Consider the following 23,688-nt stretch of genomic DNA (forward strand, 5'->3'; position numbering starts at 1 on the left):
ACAAGGTTCCTTTGTGTAACTGCGCTGACTGTCCTGGAACTTGCTCTGTATGTAGACCAGGCTGATCTCAAACTCACAGAGATCCACCTGCCTCTGCTTCTTAAGTGCTGGGATTAAAGGTGTGTGCCACCACAGTGGGTATCTTGCTGCTCTTGCAGAGACCCGAGTTCGGTTCCCAGCACCTACATGGTGGCTTACATCCATTTGTTATCCAAGTTCCAGAGGATCCGACACTCTCTTCTGACTTCTTCAGGCACTACATATACATGGTGCACAGGAATCCATGAGTCAAAATACCCACATATATAAAATAAAGTAAATATAATCTAAAAATAATTTTTAAAAAATAGAGAATCTAAGTAACAAAGAATGGCCAAAAATCGAGAACAAGAAAAACTACATAAAGTGCCTATCAACCAACAGCAGGAATCGCCTTTAACAACAGCAGCAGTGAGAATGTGACCACACATGTCACCTAAATGTCTTGCATTTGTGGGCAAGGAGAGTTTGAGAAGCTGGAAGGCATGGTGACTTTCCCAGATCATCACCTATTATTTTGACCATTTTCATCCAAGTTAGATTGATCTAGGGAAGTTGGGCCATATTTTGTTAACTTTATTATCATCTGCCTGCTACCAGGATCTTTTTCTGGTCTCCTCTGGTCCTTGTGAGTTCTGTCAAAAGAATTCAGGCAAAGCATCAGCATGTAGACAAAAGGGCAGGGTGCATTGGAGGCTACAGAACACTCTCAAGAGTGAGAGGGAGCCTGCCATATGGCACACCAGCCATGGTGACACACCTTGAATCCCAGCGCTTGGGAGGCAGAGGCAGGTGGATCTCTGTGAGTTTGCAGCAAACTTGGTTTACATAGCAAGTTCCAGGACAGCCAGGGGGACTTAGAGACCCTGTCTCAAACAAATGACAACAACAACAAAAAGAAACAACAGACTGGGCTGGGCGGTGGTGGTGTACATCTTTAATCCCAGCACTTGAGAGGCCAAGGCAGGTGGATCTCCGTGAGTTTGAGGCCAGCCTGGTCTACAAAGCCAGGGCTGTTATACAGGGAAACCCTGTCTGGAAATCCCCCCCCCCAAAAAAAAAAAAGAAAGAAAGAAAGAAAAAGAGAGAGAGAAAAGAAGAAAATAGAAAAGAAAAGGAAAGGAAAAGAAAAGAAGAGAAGAGAAAAGAAAAAGAAGTAGTGGAGAGAAGCCAGAGGGTCCAAAGAGACTACTACCCCAGCCTACATGGTTTTGTCGTTGTTGTTTGTTTTGTTTTTACAGGCTTTATAGTGTTTTCTAAAATCTCTAGACAAGAGTTCTTTTTCTGAAAGGCTTTGTCCTGCTCAAATGATTGACAAGCCTTTTGTGTTGATTCAGACTTGAAGGAGAATGGTGCACCTTTGTGTCTGTACGGGGCTGCTGGTTGGACCTAGGATCTCACATGCTAAGCCAGCACTGTATCACTGGGTCTCTCTCTCTGTCTCTCTGTCTCTCTGTCTCTCGCTCGCTCGCTTTGACATAGGGTCTTCACTACACTGGCCAGGGTGACAGGCATGAGAACAGGTTGAGTGGGTAGGTGTATAAACATCTCTGTTGAGTGGATAGGTACAGATGCATCTCTGGAAGGAGAGACTTTATGGTCCAAGCATGCTGAGGTGACAACCTTTTGCCATCCGGCTTGATTGGTCCTTATCAGAAATCCTCTTGTTATATTGTAATCTTGTCAGGTTTAAGGTTCCCAGAATCAGGCTTAGACAGTTATCCATCAATGACTTTCTAAGTTCAGGATGCCAGGTCTCCTCCCAGGACCAGAAATATGACTCAGGTTCTAGTCTTCTGACCAGTTGTGAAGCATTCCAGCTTACTGCCTGGCAGACTGTAGACTATAAGGGGGGGGGGGGGGGGGGTGGCGGCGGGGATCCAGCCCCAAAGTCCTCCAAGCCTGCCAATATCTGCTTAAAATACTCCTTGTTAGGATATTCCAAGGCTACCTGAATATCCTAAGACTCTGAAATTGGACTCTTTTTCTCAAAGCTGAGGGAGTGGGCAAGCAAGGGAGGGAGGGAGAGAGAGAGAGAATGTTCTTCTGTGCTGGATTTGCCAAACTACATACACTTTTGTTTTAAATTTTCTACACAGACTGACTTGGCCACGTTTAGGAAAAACTAAACTATCACAATCAAGTTAAAGACTAATGTTAAACTACAAGCCCCCAAATTAACAATGCAAACAAGGACCTTCAGGATTTCTCTGAGAATTCCTGCTGGAGGGCGGGTTTTTCTTTAATCGCTTCTGAATCGGCCCCAAATGACACAAACTTTCTAATAGAAAAGTGGTGGTGACCGACAGAATCAACGAACTTGTTTCTGAGAAAGTGAATTTAAAATGTGGATGCTCATCCTGCGCCCTCGGGTCTGGTTGCCAATGCAAATGAGTCAGAGGGCTTGCTTCAGACACAGACCCAATTGTGTAACTCTGCAACGGAAAGTGCCATTGGAGAGTGCGTGCTGACCTCACAGCCGAAAAAAACTATTTAAAAGATGTGGAAACCAGATGTTTCAGCCGCATTCCAGCCGCTACTCAGAGAATTTCTCGTGGGCAGCCCCGACACTGTAAAACTGCTGCAACTGAAGATATGGTGGTGCTCCTTTGCTTATGGGTCCTGCTGTGGGAAGAGGTTCACGGATGGGGATTCAAGAATGGAATCTTTCATAACTCCATATGGCTTGGTAAGAAACTTCCCTCACGAGCTTTTTGTTGTGGATAACAATCCTTTGACATTGCAGAGGACTGACTCAAACGAGTAAAAATTTCTAGCATGTTCAAGGCTGATGTTCTTTAATAAGAGAGACACTGACTGATATACCATTAAACAAAGGATGTTTGCGTTTAAAACTTAAGGCTATCCTTTCGCACAATGCATTGTTCAACAAAAAGCAGGGGTTGAGATGCGTCATTGTGAAACTGTATTTTAAGATTTTCAAAGCAGACATGGTAGCTCACCGGTGAGTATTTCTTTATGAAACTAAACCACCAGTATAATAGATTTGGTTTATTATCATCATCATCATCATTATTATTTCAACTGTTTTCGCAGTAAGAGTTCAGGTAAGATGGGAGATGCAGAACTTCTACAGTAATTCTGAACTCCATGTACTCTGAGCTATAGGGTACATCTTAATTTCTCTAACCGTCTTTCAAGTATTTTAACAAAACTAGAATGTGACACAGGAAAGAAAATAACAATGCTCTGTACTTTCTGATGCATTCATCAGGCTTTGGTTCTTTTGTCATGTAAGTACTTTTCTAGACCTTTGGTTAAATGAGGAAAGTTCTCTTTGTTGTCTTATTAAACATAAGGGATGATTTAGGTTAAACACGAAAGAGGAACAATAGACCATTAAAAGACTATTAACACAGAAATGAGTATCAACCCATTATAGCACTCAAAACAATACGAGAACCCTTCTTATTCAAGTGGATGCTGCATTTTGTCCATTATTGTATTTAGTAGAGGAAAATTTTTTGGATTGCTTGCTAGAGGATCATCTTATTCTTGCACAGAATAAAGAAAGAAAGAAAGAAAGAAAAAGCAAAATTATCCTAGATCTTGGTTTTATGCTTGCTAGGCAACACGTAATTGTAGACTAGTTTTCCCTTTCAGCAGAGTTCTCTTTGATGGTAATCATAACCATGAGGATTTCATTAAAAAGCTGGATTTGAACAGCACAGCCTTGCCGCCTCTTTTTCCAGCCTGAACCAGTAACTAGTTGCAGTGTGACCGTTTGGTCAAGATGGGCTCTGAAATGAATGTAGATGGGTGCACACAATCCAACTGAGGAAATGCATACCTGCTTGTCAGAGGTGGGGAAACACCATAGAGCCAGGCAGAATTAAAGGCGTGTGGGGATATTTTGAAACACTATCAAATTCTCCTGGGATCGAGTAACTTGAAGTCATTGTTTTTGTAATGAGTGTGTATGCTACAAAATTGTAAATGTGGATAAAAAGCAGTTCTGCCCCAGTGGTGGAGACGAGCAAGCCAAAGCTTTGTTAAGGGCACACTGTGGATCAGGAGCTTCAGACGCCATCAACTGCTTCAGTCTGGAACATATGACTGACCAGTCAGCCCAGCACAAATTGTTTACAGTTGGTTAGGTCAATATAATATTAGTAACTGTTTAGGGAGAAAAGAGAGTTTGATTTGAAGGGAGGGATCTGGTAGCAACTCTGAAGAACAGGACTTTTGAACTCTGTGACTTCTAATTTCTTAACAGCAATTTAACAAGAAAGAAATTGACAGACAAGAAATGTCAGTCAGTCAACATGGATCTTGAACACTGAAAACACAGAGAACAATTATTTTTAATCTTTGTACTGAAACTGCCAAAGATGGGCAGGTTGCGTACCACGAGCTCCTAGTAGGGTGCAACAGCTATCATTATTCCCATTTTCTAGATGGGAAAACTAAGGCTCAAGTAATGATGTCTACAAGCTTGCCTAACTCCTCCCAGAAGAACCAGCAGATACCAGAGCCCACAGGCCACTGCTGTCATTTGCCAAAAGGAGAGAGAAAACAGTTTTTTTTTTTTTTTTAAGATTTATTTATTTATTATGTATACAATATTCTGCCTGCATGTATCCCTGCAGGCCAGAAGAGGGCACCAGATCTCATTACAGATGGTTGTGAGCCACCATGTGGTTGCTGGGAATTGAACTCAGGACCTTTGGAAGAGTAAGCAGTGCTCTTAACCTCTGAGCCATCTCTCCAGCCCGGGGGGGGGGGGGGGGGGGGGAGACGTTTTACAAAGAAGTGGTAGAGTAGGAAAATTAATAAAATATCATTCTTTAGACATATGCTTCTTTTAGAAGCTAGAGTTTCTTTGTACTAGTTCTTGTTTTAATAGCTTAAAATTCTTAACCCAGAAATATTTTAAGTAACAAATAGTACTTTAAAACAATAATGGTCCTGTTTTTGTATTCCAAGTACTTGGGGGACTAAGGTAGGAAGATTGGGAGTTCCAGGATAGCCTGGGATCCATAGCAAAACTTTGCCTCAAAAACTGAATAAATAAACAAACAAATACACGCACAAAGTGCTTTGTTTATAATCATCCCTAGGCAGGATCAAGTGTAAGGGTGCATGCCTTTAATCCTGGAACTCGGGAGGCAGGCAGATCTCTATGAGTTTGAGACCAATCTGATCTACATAGTGAGTTCCAGGCCAGTCAGAGCTAGAAAATGATATTGTCTCAAAAAACGAGCAAACAAACAAGAAACCAAAATAACTTCATATAGAATTGTTACTGAGCAAGAAGTTCTGTAATCACCAAGACTCAAGAGGCTAAAGCAGGACAATAGAGATTCCAAGGGAAGCATAGGTTACATAGTGAGACTTGTCATAATTGTTTCATTGACTTCCTTAGTTAAATAGTCAAATATCTACATCAAGAATTCTCAGTGTGTTTGCTCATAAGACAAAATGGAATAGAAATATTTAAGAAACTGAAATTATGTCACATGAAGTTTGTTGTTTCAGTTATAATAATCTTATTACCCAGACACATGCCATCAGTTACCAATAGTTTTTTGTTGTTGTTGTTGTTGTTTGTTTTTTTAATTACTGGTAAGAAAGTTTAAAATTCTTTTCTAAAAGTCTTTGTTGATCTCTCCCCAGACATGTACTTCATGTTAGGAGTAAAATATTTTAAAAAATACAGATTAGGAAGAGTTGTCATACATTAAAATAATTTATATAATTTTTTCTAATTTTTATTTTACTCTATATTCTTGCAGTACAGATGGATTTTTCAATGTTTGAATTAACAATTTATTTATTTATTTATTTTAATCTTATGTGCTTTGTTGTTCTGCCTGTGTGCATGTCTGTGTGAGGATGCTGGATTCCCTGGAACTGGAGTTACAGACAGCTGGGAGCTGCCATGTGGGTGCTGGGAATTGAACCTGGGCCCTGTGGAAGAGCAGCCAGTGCTCTTAACCACTGAGCCATCTCTCCAGCCCCACCAACAATATTTATAATAATTTAATTAAACATGAATCTTTTTTCTCTACCAAAGGGCATAGTGTCTAAGATGAAGATACTTAGTTCAGTGTGGTGGCACACATTTTAATTTTCACACTTAAATGACGGGGACAGGAGAATCACAAGTCCTGGGCCAGCCTGGGCTATATACCAAGACCCTATGTAAAAAACAAAAACCAAATAAAAAAAAATAGGGCTGGAGAGATGGCTCAGTGGTTAACAACCAGATGATAGCTTACAACTATCTGTAACTCCAGTCCCAGGGGATTCAATACCCACTTTTGGACTTCTCAAACACTAGGTACACATGTGGTTCACAGACATACATGCAGAAAATAACATATGTGTACATACAAATTTAAAAATTAATTTAAAAAATGATAAATAGACTTTAGTTGCCCATGCATGCATGTCAAAGTCCCTTGAGGGGACAGGGCTTGATCCACACGACCTGGGAAAATTCATCAAACTACATGCTTAAAAGAATAAAACTGAAATTTATTATAAGCCACAGTCGTCCTAGGGACCTCCATGGTATATATATAGCCTCCATGGTTCTATGGGTTGTGGTCTGAGACAGTTGATTGGCTTGATCAGTTTGGGAGGCAACTAGGCAGTGGGACCAAGTCCTGTGCTCATTGCATGAGTTGGCTGTTTGAAACCTGGAGCTTATGCAGGGACACTTGGCTCAGTCTGGGAGGAAGGGACTGGACCTGCCTGGACTGAGTCTACCAGGTTGATCAAAGTCCTCGGGGGAGGATTTGCCCTGGAGGAGGTGGGAATGGGGGGTGGGCTGGGAGTAAGGGGAGGGGGTGGGAGGGGGGAAAATAGGGGAACCCGTGGCTGATATGTAGAACTGAATGGTATTGTAAAATAAAATAAAAGAATTAAAAAAAAAGAATAAAACTGGGAATTAATGAGTGTATTAGGGCTTTGGCACATGAAGGACACCTGAGTGGCAGGTATTTACAAAGCAAAAATCATCTCCACTGATGACAATCTGATGTTGCTAGTATTTTCTGGTCCGTAATTGTGGAATATAAGCTCGGTTAGTAGAGTTCTTGCCTAGCATGCAAAAAACCCTGGCTGGATTACCCAGTACAACATAAAACCAAGAGTTACATGCCTGTAATCTCAGCAATCAGGAGGTAAAGGCAGGAAGATCAGAATTCAAGATCTTCCTCAGCTGTATAGCTAGTTAGAGATCAGCCTGGGGCACATGAGAACTTGCATCAAAATAAACAAATAAATAAAACTATCCAATTGACTGTTGTCTTCTCTAAGCGATGGGCCTTTACCATATAATTTATAAGAACAGGATCCTTGGAGTCTAGAAAAACATGAAGCACAATCAGCATCATTTCCCATCCAACTGTGGCAGAGTCAGTTTTAGCTTGGGGAAGAGAAATAGGAGTTGAATCAGAACATGTTTCTGGATTTGTGTCTTGGTGTGTGTGGAAGCATTCAAGAATTCACTGGGAACATCCCCACAGTGGCCGACTGGGCAGATCAGTATACAAAAGCTCAATAGTAATCTAGACAATGGGGAGGCACTACTAGCGCTATCGGAGAGAGATAAACTTGTGACTATTGTCTGGGGAACCTCTTCACATTGTTTCTATGGAGACATCACTACAGTCCCCAAACAATTCATTGAAACAGAGGCCTGCTGGAAGACAGTGCTTTGTCACGGCCTAAAATCTGTTGGGGACAACATGTGAACAAACAAATCAGAAAAAGTGGTTATAGATGTGCCAGTTCTCTCTCTGCTGCCTTCAAATCCCTTATCTTTGGTGCTCAACTTGCTTGCTGAGGTTTCCATCAGATTTCCCCACTGTTTTAAAGTTCTCCATGGAATTCTCAGTTATAACATCGTAATCATTCCCTCAATGGACATGTCTGCCTTCCTTGTGGGCTTCCGTAACGAAGTCATTTTCACTGATTTCTTTTGCCTCTAGTTTCCTTCATCTACCTTTCCAAGCTTTTATGACTTAAAGCCAAAAGATCATCAAAACTCTATTACTTGTATTTAATCTAGAAATATAATGTATTAAAAAAAACTTTCTTTCATGCTATCAGAAGCAATCTAAACTCCAGTCTTTACATGGCCTCTGTTCCCCCCAAAAATTCCCCCTTATTCTTTTTCTCCCCAAAGCTTTCTAACAATAAAAACTTAACTACCATGGCAGCTGACCTAGAAATTTCTTTGGCAAGAACATGTATCTGATGCAATCTTCCTGCTGGGGGGAATTTTCCTTTGTTCTACAAGAATAGGGAATAGTGCACTGATGACATTTTGTCAATTCACAGAACAAGCAGCGGGTGTGTACCATCGAGAAGCTCGGGCTGGCAGATACAAGCTCACCTATGCAGAAGCCAAGACCGTATGTGAATTTGAAGGTGGCCGCCTTGCCACCTACAAGCAGCTAGAAGCAGCCAGAAAAATTGGTAACTAACTTGACTACAGTTTTTCTTCTTATTCATCCTTAGTGGGGAGATTCCACCTCTCCTATAACCCTTATTAAGACTTTTCTCTCTAGCCCTTTGGGATTGTTCTCTCTGTTGTGGGAATATCTTTGCTTTCTGGGATTCTCTCATTCCTTCTGCCCAGAGTCAGAATTTCCTGGTAACAGCGACTCATGGGGGATGGGTACCACCCAGTGAGAACTAAGAAAGTAAAAGTCGTGGCAGAGATACAGAGAGTTTGGGTAAGGAACAGACATGAAATTACCACAACGAGCTTTATTAGGAGAGAGAGTCTCGCGACAACATCAGGGGTTACAGGGAGACATGACTGGGACTTGGAAAGTTGGGGAACAAGAAGAGACAGAGCATCATGCCAGAGAGAGTAAGATGAGGCCTTCGAGGGAGAGCGAGAAAGAGAGAGAGAGAACCTTCCTTTAGAAGACCTGAAGAGAGCTTCAAGCGGAGAGCAGGCGAGATAGGCGCCATGGACACCTAGACAAGGATCTCAATGGAAAAGGCCTTCGAGTCCTCGAAACAGAGAGAGGTTTCAGATTTCCCTGGATTTCTAGGGGGACTCGGGAAGCTCCACTCCGGTGATTTAGCCTGCCTTAGTGTCTGTGACTCCAGGCACAGCAGGGAGCCGAGTGCTAGACCGGTCCACAGCCTTACCTTGCAGCTGTGAGGGGGCGGGGCTACAAGGCCACAGCACAGCGTGGCTCCTCAGTTCTCTGTCCCAAGATTTCTAGGAAAGAGAAAGAGGCAAGTCGAGGTTCTGCAGTCTAAAAATAAGCCCCAAAGGAAACCTCTTTACCTTGGTCTCTTTGAAACACTGTGTATTAATGTTACTGTAATTGATATTCACTTAAAATATTGTTCTGTCTATCTTGACATGTGAATGTTGGTTTCCTCAGCCGTTAAATTATGCAATTTTACAAATACTTACCTAGTAGGGGCCTCTGTGACCACTACGGCCATTAGAGTAATGATCAGAGGGATGAGAGAAGGTAGTTCAGTTCAGCATGACTCAGTAGCTGGTGTTGGTTCCAATTTTGGGAGTCTGACCCTCAGTAGTTTATTTTAGGCATATTTAAGCACAGCACAATGGGTGATAATTAACCCATGTGCACAACAAAGCTTAAGATGTGACTACATGGAAACCCTCTGTAAAGCACACGTGACATCTTCCGTAAAGACAGGGTCTATAGATTGACAAGTTCTCAATAAGGGTCTGGGGGAGGATCCACTGTGGTCTCAGCCACATAGAGAGCACAAAAGTCCCCAGGCTGTTAACCACTTCTGTTCCCAGCCTTCCCGCTGGAAAACAGCTTGTAGATTGTTCTCTCTTTGAAGACACAGCCCTATGTGTTTAACATTCCTGGTTTCCCTAGTGTTTATCTGTGAGCACAAGGACCTCTGTAACCCTCACAATAGTAGAAATGTTATAATTTAAGGAACTTTTCTCTTAGTTTCGTTGTTTTGTTTTCAAGTTAAGAATACCACAATATAGCCCAGGCTGGCCCCAAATTTGTAATCTTCCTCGTGCCTCTGCTAATCTCGTGCTGGGATTATAGGTATATACCCCCATGCCCAGGCGTTTGTAAAAATATATTTTGACAGGAAGAGAATGCATCTGTACTACTGTACCATAGGATTAAAAACTGTAAGGCAAGCCAGGCTATGGTGGTTCACATATTCAATCTCAGCACTCAGGAGGCAGAGGCAGGTGAATCACGAGTTCGAGGACAGCCTGGTCTACAAAGTAAGTTCCAGGACAGCCCCACACAGAGAAGCCCTTTCTTGAAAGAAAAACAAAAAACAAAAAACAAAAACAAAACTATAATCCTAGTAGCACTTCAGAGATAAAGGCAGGAGCATTAGGTGTTCAAAGCTAATAAACTTTATTGTGCACACAGGTTAATTATCACGAATTGTGTGTGCTGTGCTTAAAATTTTTTTACAGTGGTAGGAGAAAAAAAAAAACTTGGAGGATGATGCCAAAAGACCTCCTGAAAACTCCAGCAACTAACTGCTGCTATTATTTGGGTGTTTGGTGAGTGGGTTGGGATTTTTTGTTTTGTTTTGTTTTGTTTTTGTGAATTTTGTTTGTTTGCTTTGAGACAGAATCCCATGTAGCCCGCACTGGTCTCAATTTCACTGCATAACTGAGGCTGGTGCGGAGCTAATCCTTCCTCAGCCCCCCAAATCCTGGGACTACAAGTGTAGTCTCACTCTATAGCCCCAGCCTGAAACTTGCTTGTAGACCAGGATAGCCTTGAACTCACAGTTATCCCATCGTTCTCTGCCTCCCAAGTGAGATTAAAGATGTGTACCACTGTGCCTGGCTACTACTACTTGCTTCTTCTACAAGAAAGCTGGCTCCCCTCTCCCTTGAGTCCCCCCTACAGGACTCCTTTCCTTATAGGCAAATACCTGGCAAAGCCCGTGCTATTATTATACTTTATCCCATACAAACACACAGCTGTAAGTTATCCCACAGCATCAGTAAGCAAGTGTTTCCAAGATCCCCACTGCTAACCACAATCCAAGGATGCTCAAGTCCTGTGGCTCAAGCCCAGGGCCAGACCCTGCTGCACAGGCTCAGGCATGCCACCGTCAACCTACACCAACATCTCCTTTTTGTTTTAGTTGCTTGCTTGCTTGACTTTTATTAGTGTAATTTTTTTAAAGATTTGTTTATTATGTATACAGTATATATGAATGCAGGCCAGAAGAGGGCACCAGATCTCATTACAGATGGTTGTGAGCCACCAGGTGGTTGCTGGGAATTGAACTCAGGACCTCTGGAAGAATAGTCAATGCTCTAAACCTCTGAGCCATCTTGCCAGCCCTAGTGTATTATTTTTTTGAGACAAGGTCTTGCTGGTCTCAAACTTGTGATCCTCCTGCCTCGGCCTCCTAAATACTGATATTACAGACACGAATAACCTGTATATTTTAAATCAGAGATTATTTATAATATCTACCATACTGTAAGCACTGTGTAAATATAGTTCTGAGGAAATAATGACAAGAAAAATATTTTTACAAGTTTAAATGTGGTTTTTTGGTTTTTGTTGTTTTGTTTTGTTTTTTTTTCTGGTAGGGATTGAATTTAGGGCCTGATGCATGGGAAGCATGTGCTCTACCACTGAGCCACAACCCATGTCAGATGCAGATCTGTTAGGAGGTCGTTTTGATTCCTAGTTGGCTGAATTCACAGATGGGTGCCTAAGGGATTTTGCTCACAGGCTCCCTCAGTGTCCTCAGAGGACAGCTCAATGATTGAAATCAGATGGTTCTCATACTCCCCATGGACTGAATCCTAGTCTACTGGCATTTGTTTCTGTTTTCCAATAGGACCGCTAACTAGTAGCAGTCAGAATTGACATTTTATAGCCAGGCATGGTGGTGCTGCACACCTGTAATCCTAGCAGAAGTTCAGAGGTGAAGGCAGGAACCTTGGGAGTTTGAGGTCAGCTTCAGCTACATAGAGAGTTGAGGCCAGCCTGGGTTAGATGAGATCATGTCTTAAGAAGAAAAAAAAGTAAGCCAAACCTAGCGGCACACGCCTTTAATCCCAGCACTTGGGAGGCAGAGGCAGGTGGATCTCTGTGAGTTCGAGGCCAGCCTGGGCTACAGAGTGAGTTCCAGGACAGCCAGAGCTGTTATACAGAGAAATTCTGTCTCAAAAAACAAAACACAAAAATGAAGGGGAAAAAGGGGTGTGTGTTTTATTTGTATTCAAACTTTGGTTTGGTTTGGTGTTTTGTTTGTTTGTGGTGCTAGGAACTTAGTCTAAGGTCCAATGCTTGGTACTCACGATGTAGCTTAGGCTGGCCTTGAACTGAAAATCCTTCTAATCTGTCTCCAGAGCACTACCACGGCAGGGGTTTCCCCATTCTACACAAAGTGGGTGGCTGCCTCCTCCTACCAGGTTGGGGACTTTTTTGGGTGAATCTATCAGCTTCTCTCCCTCTTTCAGGATTTCATGTCTGTGCTGCTGGATGGATGGCCAAGGGCAGAGTTGGATACCCCATTGTGAAACCAGGGCCCAACTGTGGATTTGGGAAAACTGGTATTATCGATTACGGAATCCGGCTCAACAGGAGTGAACGATGGGATGCCTATTGCTACAACCCACATGGTTTGTTCTTTGAAATGATAATTCTGTTTCTGCAAAAGCAGTTACACAAACAAGAGCAACAAAGCAGTTACCTGCCAAGAGATTACTAATAGGAAACAGCTTTTCCTTCTAAAATTGAGTGAATGTGGTGAGGAGGAGGATAAAATTCTACCTGCCGTTCATAGGTCCTTCCTTGCTGTTCAGGGCCTTGAATTGTGTTCCCTCATTCATATTCTCACTAAAGGAGAGTTACTCTTCATTCATGCTCCTGGAAAAAAGAGCAGACTCTTCTTTCCAGGTCTGTTCTCCCAGACAACAGAATGAAGTGTTATTTATTGTGTTCCAGAGCCCTTCCAGCATTTGCTAACACACTGATGTGATGAAGTGTTGGATCTACCTTAGGAGGAATTCTGTATCACAGTAGGAGAGCGATAGCGACATTCTAGGCTCCTGTCACAGCATTGCTTAATGGTCCTGACCATCGGAGAACAGCCGTGCATGTCCACGAGCAACTTATAGCTCAAAATGAAGTAGATTCCAAGCTGAAAACATTTTTCTTAGAGCTGGATACTACACTCATTCAAAACAAGTACAGGCATTTAGCACAGGGCTATGACCAATAAGTCACTTTGGTTCCTTGGTTTGTTTGTTTGGGTGTTGTTTTTGTTACTGCTGTTGCTATTTGGGGGTTTTTGTTTATTGTTTGTTTGTTTTGCTTTGTTGTGGATTTTTTTTTTTTTTTTTTTTTTTTGGTCTTTGTTTTTTTAGACAGGGTCTCATTGTTCGCCCCTGGCTGTTCTGAAACTCACTATGTAGACCAGGCTGACCTCAGCCTCAGAGTGCTGGCATTAAAGGTGTATGCCACCACACCAGTCTCAAATCAACTTGTACATACTTTAAGCTTTTGGTTCTAGCCTGTGCTATATACCATATATTTAGTCATTGTTAATAGTCATCGCCAGAGTCTAGAATAAAGCCAAGTATGGTGGAGGCATAAGCAGGTAAATCTCTGGGAGTTTGAGGCCAACCTGGTCTACATAGTGAGTCCCAGGCCAGCCAAAGCTACATACTGAGACCCTGCCTCAGAAAAACACAAATAACAAAGTCAAGGTATCAGAGAAATGAAGAGGTGTTAATGAAAGGGATCTTCCAGGATCCATTGTCCCCTGGTAAGGATGCCATCTTAATTCATAAGTCTTTATAAATTGCTGCCTTTTCTCGTGGCAGCTAAGTACTTCCTACTCTGGGAAGATGTGCACAGGATCCTGGGAGAGTTGTTCTTTCCTAGTTCTCAGGGCACTCAGCTTACTTTTTTAAATTTTTTAAGTTTAAAGAAAAATTTAGAAATTACTATTAGCTATAAGCATACACAATATACTATGTATAATATATTGTCATTTCTTTAGTATTTTATGTAAAAATAATAAATAATATCTAAGTAAACCTTCTTTTCCTATTTCAGCAAAGGAGTGTGGCGGTGTCTTTACAGATCCAAAGCGAATTTTTAAATCTCCAGGCTTCCCAAAAGAGTATGACGACAACCAGGTTTGTTACTGGCACATCCGACTCAAGTACGGTCAGCGAATTCACCTGAGCTTTTTGGACTTTGACCTTGAACATGATCCAGGCTGCCTGGCTGACTATGTAGAAATATATGACAGCTACGATGATGTCCATGGCTTTGTAGGAAGGTGGGTAATGCTTCCCTGCCCAGGATGATCAGAGAACTTCCAGTGTTTATCTGATGCGTCTTTAGTTTTCTCTCCCCTGTTCTATGATATTTTTGATACTCAGTGTTTCTACTCTCTCTAGCAGAAAGTAATGCTTTTCCTCTTCCTCCTCCTCTTCCTCCTTCTCCTCTTCTTCCTTTCCAACCTTCTTCATCTCTTCTTTATCAGGGGAGCTGGGATTGCAGGCTGGCCTTGAACTCCTGATCCTCCAGCCTCCACCTCCCAAGTGTGGGATCACAGGCATGCTTCATCCCCCCATCCCCATCCCCCACTCCTCTGTTTCCATATAACTCACCTACAGAGATTTTTCTGAGTTAGCTGTGCCTATATGGATTACAAAAGCCGTGAAGCTGCCTTTGATTGTTGACTTATAAAACCTCGTTGTCTAGTTAGTCAAAACCTCACATGACTAAAGACATGGGAAATGAAATTCCTGTGAAAATGTTCAAGTCAGTCTCTCCCTCTCTCACTCTCATTTTGTGTACATAGTGAGTTTTCTGTAGTCTAGGCTAGCCTCAAACTCACTATGTAAAAGAGAATGACTTTGAACCTGGTTCTTCTGTACCCACCTCCTAAGTATTGGGGCCACAGGCATGTAACACCATGCCTGGTTTATTAGACGCTGAGGATGGAACCCAGGACCTTGGACATGCAAGATAACCACTCTACAAACTGAAATACACCCCCTGCCAACTTCCCTTATTTTTTAACATGCTTGTACATAGTCTTTTCGTGTTCCCACCCCAATTTGAGCAGGTGGGAAAGTAGGAATGTTGTGCAGGCCGAATGCATGCAGTGATATTCAGATCTGCCACTGGCACAGTATACTCAGCGTGGTCTGTGTATTCATCTGAGAGTTAAGGATTTTGACATTAAAGATGATCCAGATGCACTGGCTAACTGAACTCATGGAAATCTTCCTGTCTCAGCCTCCTGAGTGCTGAGATTACAGGTGTGATCCAAGATGCCCTGTGTCAATCCTGAGATTCGCTGGAGAAAAATCAGTTCCAGCATTGTAGGCCAAATTTGAAACAAGCTTTACTAAAATATTAAATACTGACCAAGATGGCCTTTGACTAGGACGACTCTCGGAAATATCCCAGCTGAGTGGCCCCTAGACATGTGTTGTCGGGGCTTTTACGAACAAAGTTCAGAGGCCACCTCACTTTCCTATGAAGCGTTAGTGTGTTTTTTCCAAGAACTACAACTCCCAGCAGCCCAGGAAGTTAGTTACCTGGTCCTTGGCAATGTGGAGTTTACAACTACAACTCCCAGCATTCCAGAGTTACCTGGTTCTTGGGCAGTTGGGGCTTACAGGTTAATTTTGGATCTTACACCTGATCCAATATCTTCATATAGTTTAAATTTTGAATTCCTTACAAAACATTTCTAAACTGACGTATATAATCAGGTGTTTTATAATGCAAGTCCCATTTAATAACTTGTATTATTACTTATCAATGGATTATCACTTACCAATTTCCTACCGTATGTGGCAGGAACTTAGATGAACCCAGAAGAGGGAGCAGTTCAAAATGGCAGGCTCATTTGTTTCACTTTGTCTATGGTAGGGTCTCTGTATGGAGCCAAGGCTGACCAGGAGGTCACTGTGTGTGTCCAGGTCATCCTGAGCCCTCAGTTCTCCTGCCAACTGGGATTGAGGTGTGCACACATACTCCACCCAGGCACAATCCGTTGTTATGTTATGTTGAAATGTGTAACTTAAAAACAATTAAAAAATGGGGATTTCTTGCATAAACTATGGGAATTTTTGACTGAAAGTATGCATAACAAAAAATAAGGAGGCTGAGAAATGAGAACTTTTTGGATCAGGAAATGCAGCCAACTTCATTTTTTTTTTTCAAGTATTCCTAGTATTCATGAAGCCCTGAATTTGATCCTTGGTACCCCAGCATGCAATTGAGCACATATACGTAGATACACATAAAGCATCCCTTGAGCTTGGAATTAGATGATGTTTTAATTCTAATTACAGACCTAAATAAAATTACAGACCTAAATAAAATCATATCGTACTATTTTCAGGGTTTTTATAAGGCTTTTTAAAAATTATTTATTGCATTTATACATGTAATTTTCCATTATAGTATACTCATCCTTTCTCTAGAATTGTTGTCATTTTAGAAAGCTATAAAACCTATATATTTTTAAATAATTCATAAAGGAATTATTTCAAGTCATGATTCAGAATAAAAACAAAATCTTATACCAAGAGGGTCTATAGTTAGATATTTCATACCTATTATTTTTCTGCATTTTAATGTTTATCCTATAGCTTACAATAATATCATCAACTAAATCCCCATACCTCCCATCACTACCCAAATGCTGTGAGTAAAGACTGGGACCAAGAACAGGGTACCAGGCAAACGCTCTGCCACTGACTCCATGCCTACCCTTCACAAAATGCAGTGTTAAGAAGAAACTAGTGCTAGGGTTGGGATCCCATTGGTAGAGTGTCAAGTGCAGGAATCCCTGGGTTTGAGTCCCAGCACCCCACAAAACTGGACCTGGCAGTGCATGCCTGTGATCCCAGTATTTAGAAAGTAAAGGGCAGAGGCAGAAGTTCAAGGCTGTCCTCAGGTAGCACGGGAGTTTCTGTTTGTTTATTGAGACAGGTTCTCACTATTTAGCCCTGGCTGGCCAGAAACTCTGTGTAGACCAAGCTGGGCTGAACTCACAGAGATCTATCTGCCCCTGCCTACCTATGGCTGGGCTTAAAGGTGTGTGCCATCATTCCTGGCACTAATTTGACTTTCCAAGCCAACCTGGATATGTGAGACCTTGCCTCAGATAAATAAATAAAACATGAAAAAAACTGCTAACCAGAAACAACTTTCTTTATCTTCCAAGTAAATTCACATTCTTTCCTGAGCAAATAGTTTTACAACTTCTTAAAGAAGAAAGGTTACAAACATCTTACAAATCTAATTAAGACCGTGAGACTGGGTATTGTAACACACATGTTAAGTCCAGTATTCAAGTGGCAAAGGCAAGCAGATCCCTATGAGTCCAAGGCTGGTCTGGTCTACATAGTGAATCCCAGGGTGCCAGTATTATGTAGAGTGACCCTGTCTCAGAGGAAAAAAAAGAAAAAAAAAAAAGATTGTAAGATTAATTAAAACTACATCCTTTTCTATCCTTACAAATCCATGCTTAAAAAAAAAAAAAAAAAAAAAAAAAAAAAAAAAAAAAAAAAAAAAAGAGTATCCCAACATTAGGAGGCAGGGACAAGCAGTCCTCTGTGAGTTCTAGGCCAGCCCAACCAGCCTTGTCTACATAATGAGTTAGTTCTAGGCCAGCCAGGGCTACATAAATGAGACCCTATCTCAAAAAAAAAAACATTTTTTTTTATTAGAGAAAATTTGTGGGGAATAAGTATTTTGTCATAAATAAGAGTCATATCAATAGTTGTGTGCTTCTTGAGTGAGTGTGTGTGACTTCTCTTTTCTAAAAATTCTCTTTCAGATACTGTGGTGATGAACTTCCAGAAGACATCATTAGCACAGGTAAAACCCAAACTGCAGCAAAATGTTCCTTTGCTTTTTCATAGTGCCCTCAAAGTCACTATCATACACCTTTTAAACCTGAAAGGGCTAAGCATAGAGCCAGGCCAGTTTTTATTCTAAAGATTTTGAGCAACTCTATGATCAAAATGGTGTGTGTGTGTGTGTGTGTGTGTGTGTGTGTGTGTGTGTGTGCGCGCACGCGCGCGCAGTTCTCATCAGCAGGCATCAGCTGGAAGCCACGAGTCCCTGAGAACTGCTGTTGGCATCCCCAGGGGTCTGGAGTGGTAATAAATGAGTGGGAACTGGCCCTGAGCTCAATAGTAGAGTCCTCGTTGTGCACATGCAGTGGCCCTAGATTTGATTCCCAGCACAGTAAATAATAATGATAACAATAACAACAACGACAATCATAGTAGCTGGAAATATTCCCTGATAAAAGACGTAATGAATTATCAAGTAGTTAAACACAGCGTCCACCATAGTAAACGACTGCATTGTTTGCATCCCATTTCTATCTCCGTACAACAGTGCTTACAGCTCCTTGTGGTACTTTCAGCAGCCATTGCATAAGAAAAGGAAAGTGCTGGGCTAGAAGGCCTTAAGGTTTCTTTATTGGCAACCACAGGGAACTTTTAGTATTCTAATTTAATGTAAATCTCAAAAGGCTGGATATAATAGGCAATGCTTGCTAAATCACACACACACACACAGAGTTATTTTGTATGCTTACGTTCTAAGAAGTAACGCTGGTTAAAAATGTCCTCTTAGTTAACATAAATTGATCACAATTGACAATATCACTCTTTAAGTTATCTTAAACTGCTCTTTAAAATTTTTGTTTTTGTTTCTTTGTTTTTTTTTCGAGACAGGGTTTCTCTGTGTAGTTTTGGTGCCTGTCCTGGATCTCGCTCTGTAGACCAGGCCGGCCTCGAACTCACAGAGATCCACCTTCCTCTGCCTCCCGAGTGCTGGGATTAAAGGCGTGCACCACCACCGCCTGGCTAAAATTTTTATTTTTAGCTAAAACCTTTGTTTTCTCGGAAGTCTCTGTTTTCTTTCTCTTTCCAGCGCCAGGACTTGGCATTCTGATAGGTTCTGTTTTCTCTCCAAGTCATAAAATTATCACGACGCTTCGCACCTAAGAACAGCAGTACTCCAGAGACCGGCCGTGCTGAGTCCTTTTTAATAGCCTCCCACACCCTGCCTTGCAGCCTCTCAGTTCTGAGGTGTCATTTTTACAAGCTGTGAAGCTCTCTACTCCATCCTTGAATGATGACTGTCTAAACCTTATTAATTTGTTATTGTTACAATCTTCCCAAGAAAGGAAACTCACTATAAAACTCTTATTTCTCTTATCTCAAGGACATATTTTATGTGAACAGAAAATTGGAACAAGGTTGGCTTTAGAGCTTTACGAGGGAGTTGGCGCATAAAAATTCTTCTTAAAAAAAAAAAACAAAAACAAAACAACAACAGCATTGGCCGGGCGGTGGTGGCGGACGCCTTTAATCCCAGCCCTCGGGAGGCAGAGGCAGGCGGATCTCTGTGAGTTTGAGGCCCTCCTGGGCTACAGAGTGAGTTCCAGGAAAGGCGCAAAACAACACAGAGAAACCCTGTCTTGAAAAAACATGGGGGAAAAAAAAACAAAAAAACCAACAGCAAAGCTGGGTGTGGAAGCAGAGGCAGGAGGATCACCCAAGCATTTGAGGCTAGCCTGGGGTACATAATGACTCGCAGGGCTACCTAGTGAAATTCTGTCTCAAAAATAATGACAAAAAGCATGCATGGGAAGACAGTCTATTTGTCCCAAACAATTAACTTACAGCAAGGGCAGTCAAACCGGCACTGCGGTTTTTAGAATACTTTATCTCTAGCAACTCTTTATTAGATTATTTGTATTTTGTTTATAAGATTGTTCTTTGCACATTAGAGACACTGTTTTCTCTTGTTTTGGCTTCCTCTACCACCTAGTAATTTTAAAACAGGTTCCCAAACTAGACTGGCCTTGAAATCCATGGTGGAGGCATGGGCCAGCACACCTGGCCGGCCCTAAGTTTACTTCTTAATAATGCAAGGTTTATTGCTCCCCATCAGTTAGTAAACAGCCCATCACACTCATGGGCTTGAACGACTGTCATGCTCTTATGAGTCTGTGGATCAGCCATAAGGAGAATTTATTTTTCCTGTGGTGCTAGGGATCAAATCCAGAGCCTCAGCATGCTAGGCAAGCACCCTATTTTAAAATTTTATTTATTTGTTTCATTTCTTTTCGTTTCAAGAGTCAGAACAGTGCAGGAGCACTGACTGAGTCCTGGCGAATCTTCTAAAACAGAAAAGACATTTCCCACAGGAGATTAGAGGCCCAGAGTCAAATGTAAAAGTCACTCCATAGGCATTGGTGGCACACGCCTTTAATCCCAGCACTCAGGAGGCAGAGGCAGGCGAATCTCTGTGAGTTCAAGGCCAGCCTGGGAGTTCCAGGACAGCCAGGACTACACAGAGAAACCTTGTCTCAAAAACCAAGTCCCCAAAGTGGCTTCACTGGACTGGACAACTACAGACTATAAAACTTGAGCATCTCCATCTAACTCTGTAGTCTTATTCACATCTTTTATGTATTCTTTTTTGTTGTTGTTGTTGTTTTGGTTCTGGTTTTTCCAGACAGGGTTTCTCTGTGTAGCTTTGCGCCTTTCTTGGAACTCACTCCGTAGCCCAGGCTGGCCTCGAACTCCCAGAGATCCACCTGCCTCAGCCTCCCGAGTGCTGGGATTAAAGGCGTGTGCCACCATCGCCCAGCTCTTTTATGTATTCTTTTGTGAGATGATAAGTCATTGAATTGTCAGACAAGTCAAACTGGAGTAACCTCTTTGTTCCTATGTGTGCCTCTCCCCACCCCCACAGGAAATGTCATGACCTTGAAGTTTCTGAGCGATGCATCCGTCACTGCGGGAGGTTTCCAGATTAAATATGTCGCCGTGGAGCCTGCATCCAAATTCAGCCAAGCCAAAAATACAAGTACTACTGGAAATAAAAAGTTCTTGCCTGGAAGATTCAGCCATCTATAAAAATTTTTAAAGGAGATGTTCAAAACATACAATATTTATGTTTGTAGCTTTTGGATCTCCTTTGTTCTCACTTTTGTATTTTTATTATTAACATGTATTTATTATTTTTTCCAAATGTGAAAGCAATATGTAATTGTGGGGAAAAATTGAAAAATACAGAAAACAGGATCGAGAGACGACTCAGCAGTTAAGAGCACTGACTGCTCTTCCAGAGGACCTGGAGCTCAATTTCCAGTACCCACATGGGCAGCTTACAATTGTCTGCAATTCCAAGATCTGACACCCTCACCTCACACAGACATATATGCAGGCAAAACACCAGTGCATATAAAATAAAAATAAATAAATTATTTTTAAAGAAGAAAAATACAGAAAACTTCAAATGAGTAAAAAAAACCCTCATAATTCTAGTATTAAGAAATAACTAGTATTAAGATTTTTCAATGTCTTTCATTTGTTTTTCTACTTGTAGCATATGTATATATGTAACTATATATATTTGTATTTGAATTTTGTCATTCTGCATTATGTACAATTTTATAACCTGATATTTTTAATGTTAACATTTATAGCTTGAGCAATTGCCAAGATCACTGAGTTTTCTACAAACTGGGACTTTGAGCAGCTGTAAATATCCCCTACTGTGATTGTTTCCTGCTTTATTTAAGCCAAATCCACATTGGGATTTTAGATTGTTTTCATAAAAATTGCTGTAATAAATACTCTTGGACATAAATACCTTGCAGTTCTTTGATTTTATGGGGACATAGGTCTACATGTAGAAATATTAATCAGAAGCTAATAAAATAGAATCTTTCCTTTTTAAAGTTTATTTATTGAGTGGTATGTGAATGTGTGTATGTGTGTGTGTGTGTGTGCGCGCATGCTCGAGCACATCATGTGCATGCAGGAGCCTGTAGAAGTCAGAAGAGGATATCAGATCCTATGAAACTAGAATTACAGTTAGTTGTGAGCTGCCATGTGGATTCTGGGACCTGAACACAGGTCCTCCAGAAGTGCAGCAAATGCTCTTAACCACTGAGCCACCTCTCCAGGCCCAGAACTTCTCTCTTTTGATTAGGAAAAAAAAAAAAAAAAAGACACAACAGTGTAATTTGGTTGGTAATTTGGCTTTTAGCTCTCTCTGGGTTCCTTGGAAGGTCCGACAAACAAGGCAGTCAGCCTGAGTGACTCACGTGGCCTGGTGTGTTAGGCCTAGCACAGGAGCCAAGCAGTAGCCTCCTGTGAGTCTCATTTAACATATGATCATGCCCAGTAAGAGGTTAGATATTCCAGGGCTGGAGAGGTAGTTCAGAAGTTAGAGGCAGAGACTCCTCTTGCAGAGGACCCACGTTCGGTTCCTAGCATCTATGTTAGATGGCTCAGAACCACGTTGTAACTCTAGTTCCAGGGTATCCAGAGCTTCTGTAGGCACCCACACTTATGTGCATCTATCTACTTATAGACACAGGCATAATTTAAAACAATAAATATTTTTAAAAGTGATTAGGAGCTGGAAATATGGTTCAACAGTTAAGAACCCTGGCTGCTTCTCCAGAGGACCTGGCTTCAATTCCCTGTAACCATATGGCAGCTCACAATCATCTGCAGCTTTAGTCCCAGAGGGTCTGATGTCCTCCTTTGGCCTCTGAGGGCACCAGGTATACACAGACACCTGCAGGGATAAAAACTAACAAATATCACATAAGCAAAATAGAAGCCGGGTGTGGTGGCACACACCTTTAATCCCAGCATGCAGGAGGCAGAGGCAGGCAGATCTCTGAGTTCAAAGGCCAGCCTGGTCTACAGAATGAGTTCCAAGACATCCAGGGCTACACAGAGAAACTCTGTCTTTAAAAAAAGAAAGGAATTTTAATCCCAGCACTCGGGAGGCAGAGCCAGGCGGATCTCTGTGAGTTCGAGGCCAGCCTGGGCTACCAAGTGAGCTCCAGGAAAGGCGCAAAGCTACACAGAGAAACCCTGTCTCAAAAAAAAAAAAAAAAAAAAGAAAGGAATGAAGGAAGGAAGGGAAAAAGAAAGGAAGGAAGGAAGGAAGGAAGGAAGGAAGGAAGGAAGAGAAAAGAGAAGAGAAGAGAAGAGAAGAGAAGAGAAGAGAAGAAAAGAGAAAGAGAAAGGGAAAGAGAAAGAGAAAGAGACCATAACTCTAGTTCCAGGATGCACATGGGATACAGACATACATGGGGGCAAAACTCTCATACACATAAAAAATAATGTATTTTTATTTTATGTGCATTGGTGTTTTGCCTGCATATATGTAAAGGTGTCAAATTCCCTGGAACTGGAGTTATATACAGTTGTGAGCTGCCATGTGGGTTCTGGGAATTGAACCTGGGTCCTCTGCAAGAGCAGTCAGTGCTCTTAACTACTCCAGCCCCAAATTTTAAAAAATTTTGAAGAGGACCGTGGAGTTGCTCAGTGGTTAAGAGGTTCCAGGTTCAATCCCCAGCAGCCACATGGTGTTTCACAACTCTCCGTCACTCCAGCCCCAAGATATACATGATACATAGATATACATATGAGCAAAACATGCACATGCACACACAATAAATGAAATGAACCTAAAAACTGTTTTAAAAGCTGGATGTGGTTGTGCATTCCTTTAATCTCAGCACCCAGTGGGCAGAGAGGCAAAGGATCTCTATGACTTTGAGGCCAGCCTGGTCTACATAGTATGCACCAGGATACCTAGGGCTACATAGTGAGAGCCTGTC

General features: G+C 41.7%; 1 protein-coding gene across 1 annotated transcript; it reads left to right on the forward strand.

The window, feature by feature from the left end:
- The first annotated feature begins 2,548 nt into the window (after positions 1-2,548).
- Positions 2,549-21,692, forward strand: Tnfaip6 (TNF alpha induced protein 6). Its single transcript, XM_006974280.4, has 6 exons — positions 2,549-2,728; positions 8,353-8,490; positions 12,491-12,652; positions 14,094-14,322; positions 17,851-17,891; positions 20,793-21,692. Exons 1-6 carry the CDS (start codon positions 2,635-2,637, stop codon positions 20,954-20,956), a joined length of 828 nt encoding a protein of 275 aa, XP_006974342.1. The 5' UTR covers positions 2,549-2,634; the 3' UTR covers positions 20,957-21,692.
- The last annotated feature ends 1,996 nt before the right edge of the window (positions 21,693-23,688 follow it).

This window comes from Peromyscus maniculatus, chromosome 4 (genome assembly GCF_049852395.1).
Source record: "Peromyscus maniculatus bairdii isolate BWxNUB_F1_BW_parent chromosome 4, HU_Pman_BW_mat_3.1, whole genome shotgun sequence".
Lineage (NCBI taxonomy): Eukaryota > Metazoa > Chordata > Mammalia > Rodentia > Cricetidae > Peromyscus > Peromyscus maniculatus.

Excerpts from the sequence above, each read along its gene's own strand:
- Tnfaip6 (XM_006974280.4), top strand. The coding sequence starts at position 2,635 with ATGGTGGTGCTCCTTTGCTTATGGGTCCTGCTGTGGGAAGAGGTTCAC. Across the intron at positions 14,323-17,850 it reads GTCCATGGCTTTGTAGGAAG|ATACTGTGGTGATGAACTTC; the intron begins GTGGGTAATGCT and ends ATTCTCTTTCAG. Across the intron at positions 17,892-20,792 it reads AGAAGACATCATTAGCACAG|GAAATGTCATGACCTTGAAG; the intron begins GTAAAACCCAAA and ends CCACCCCCACAG.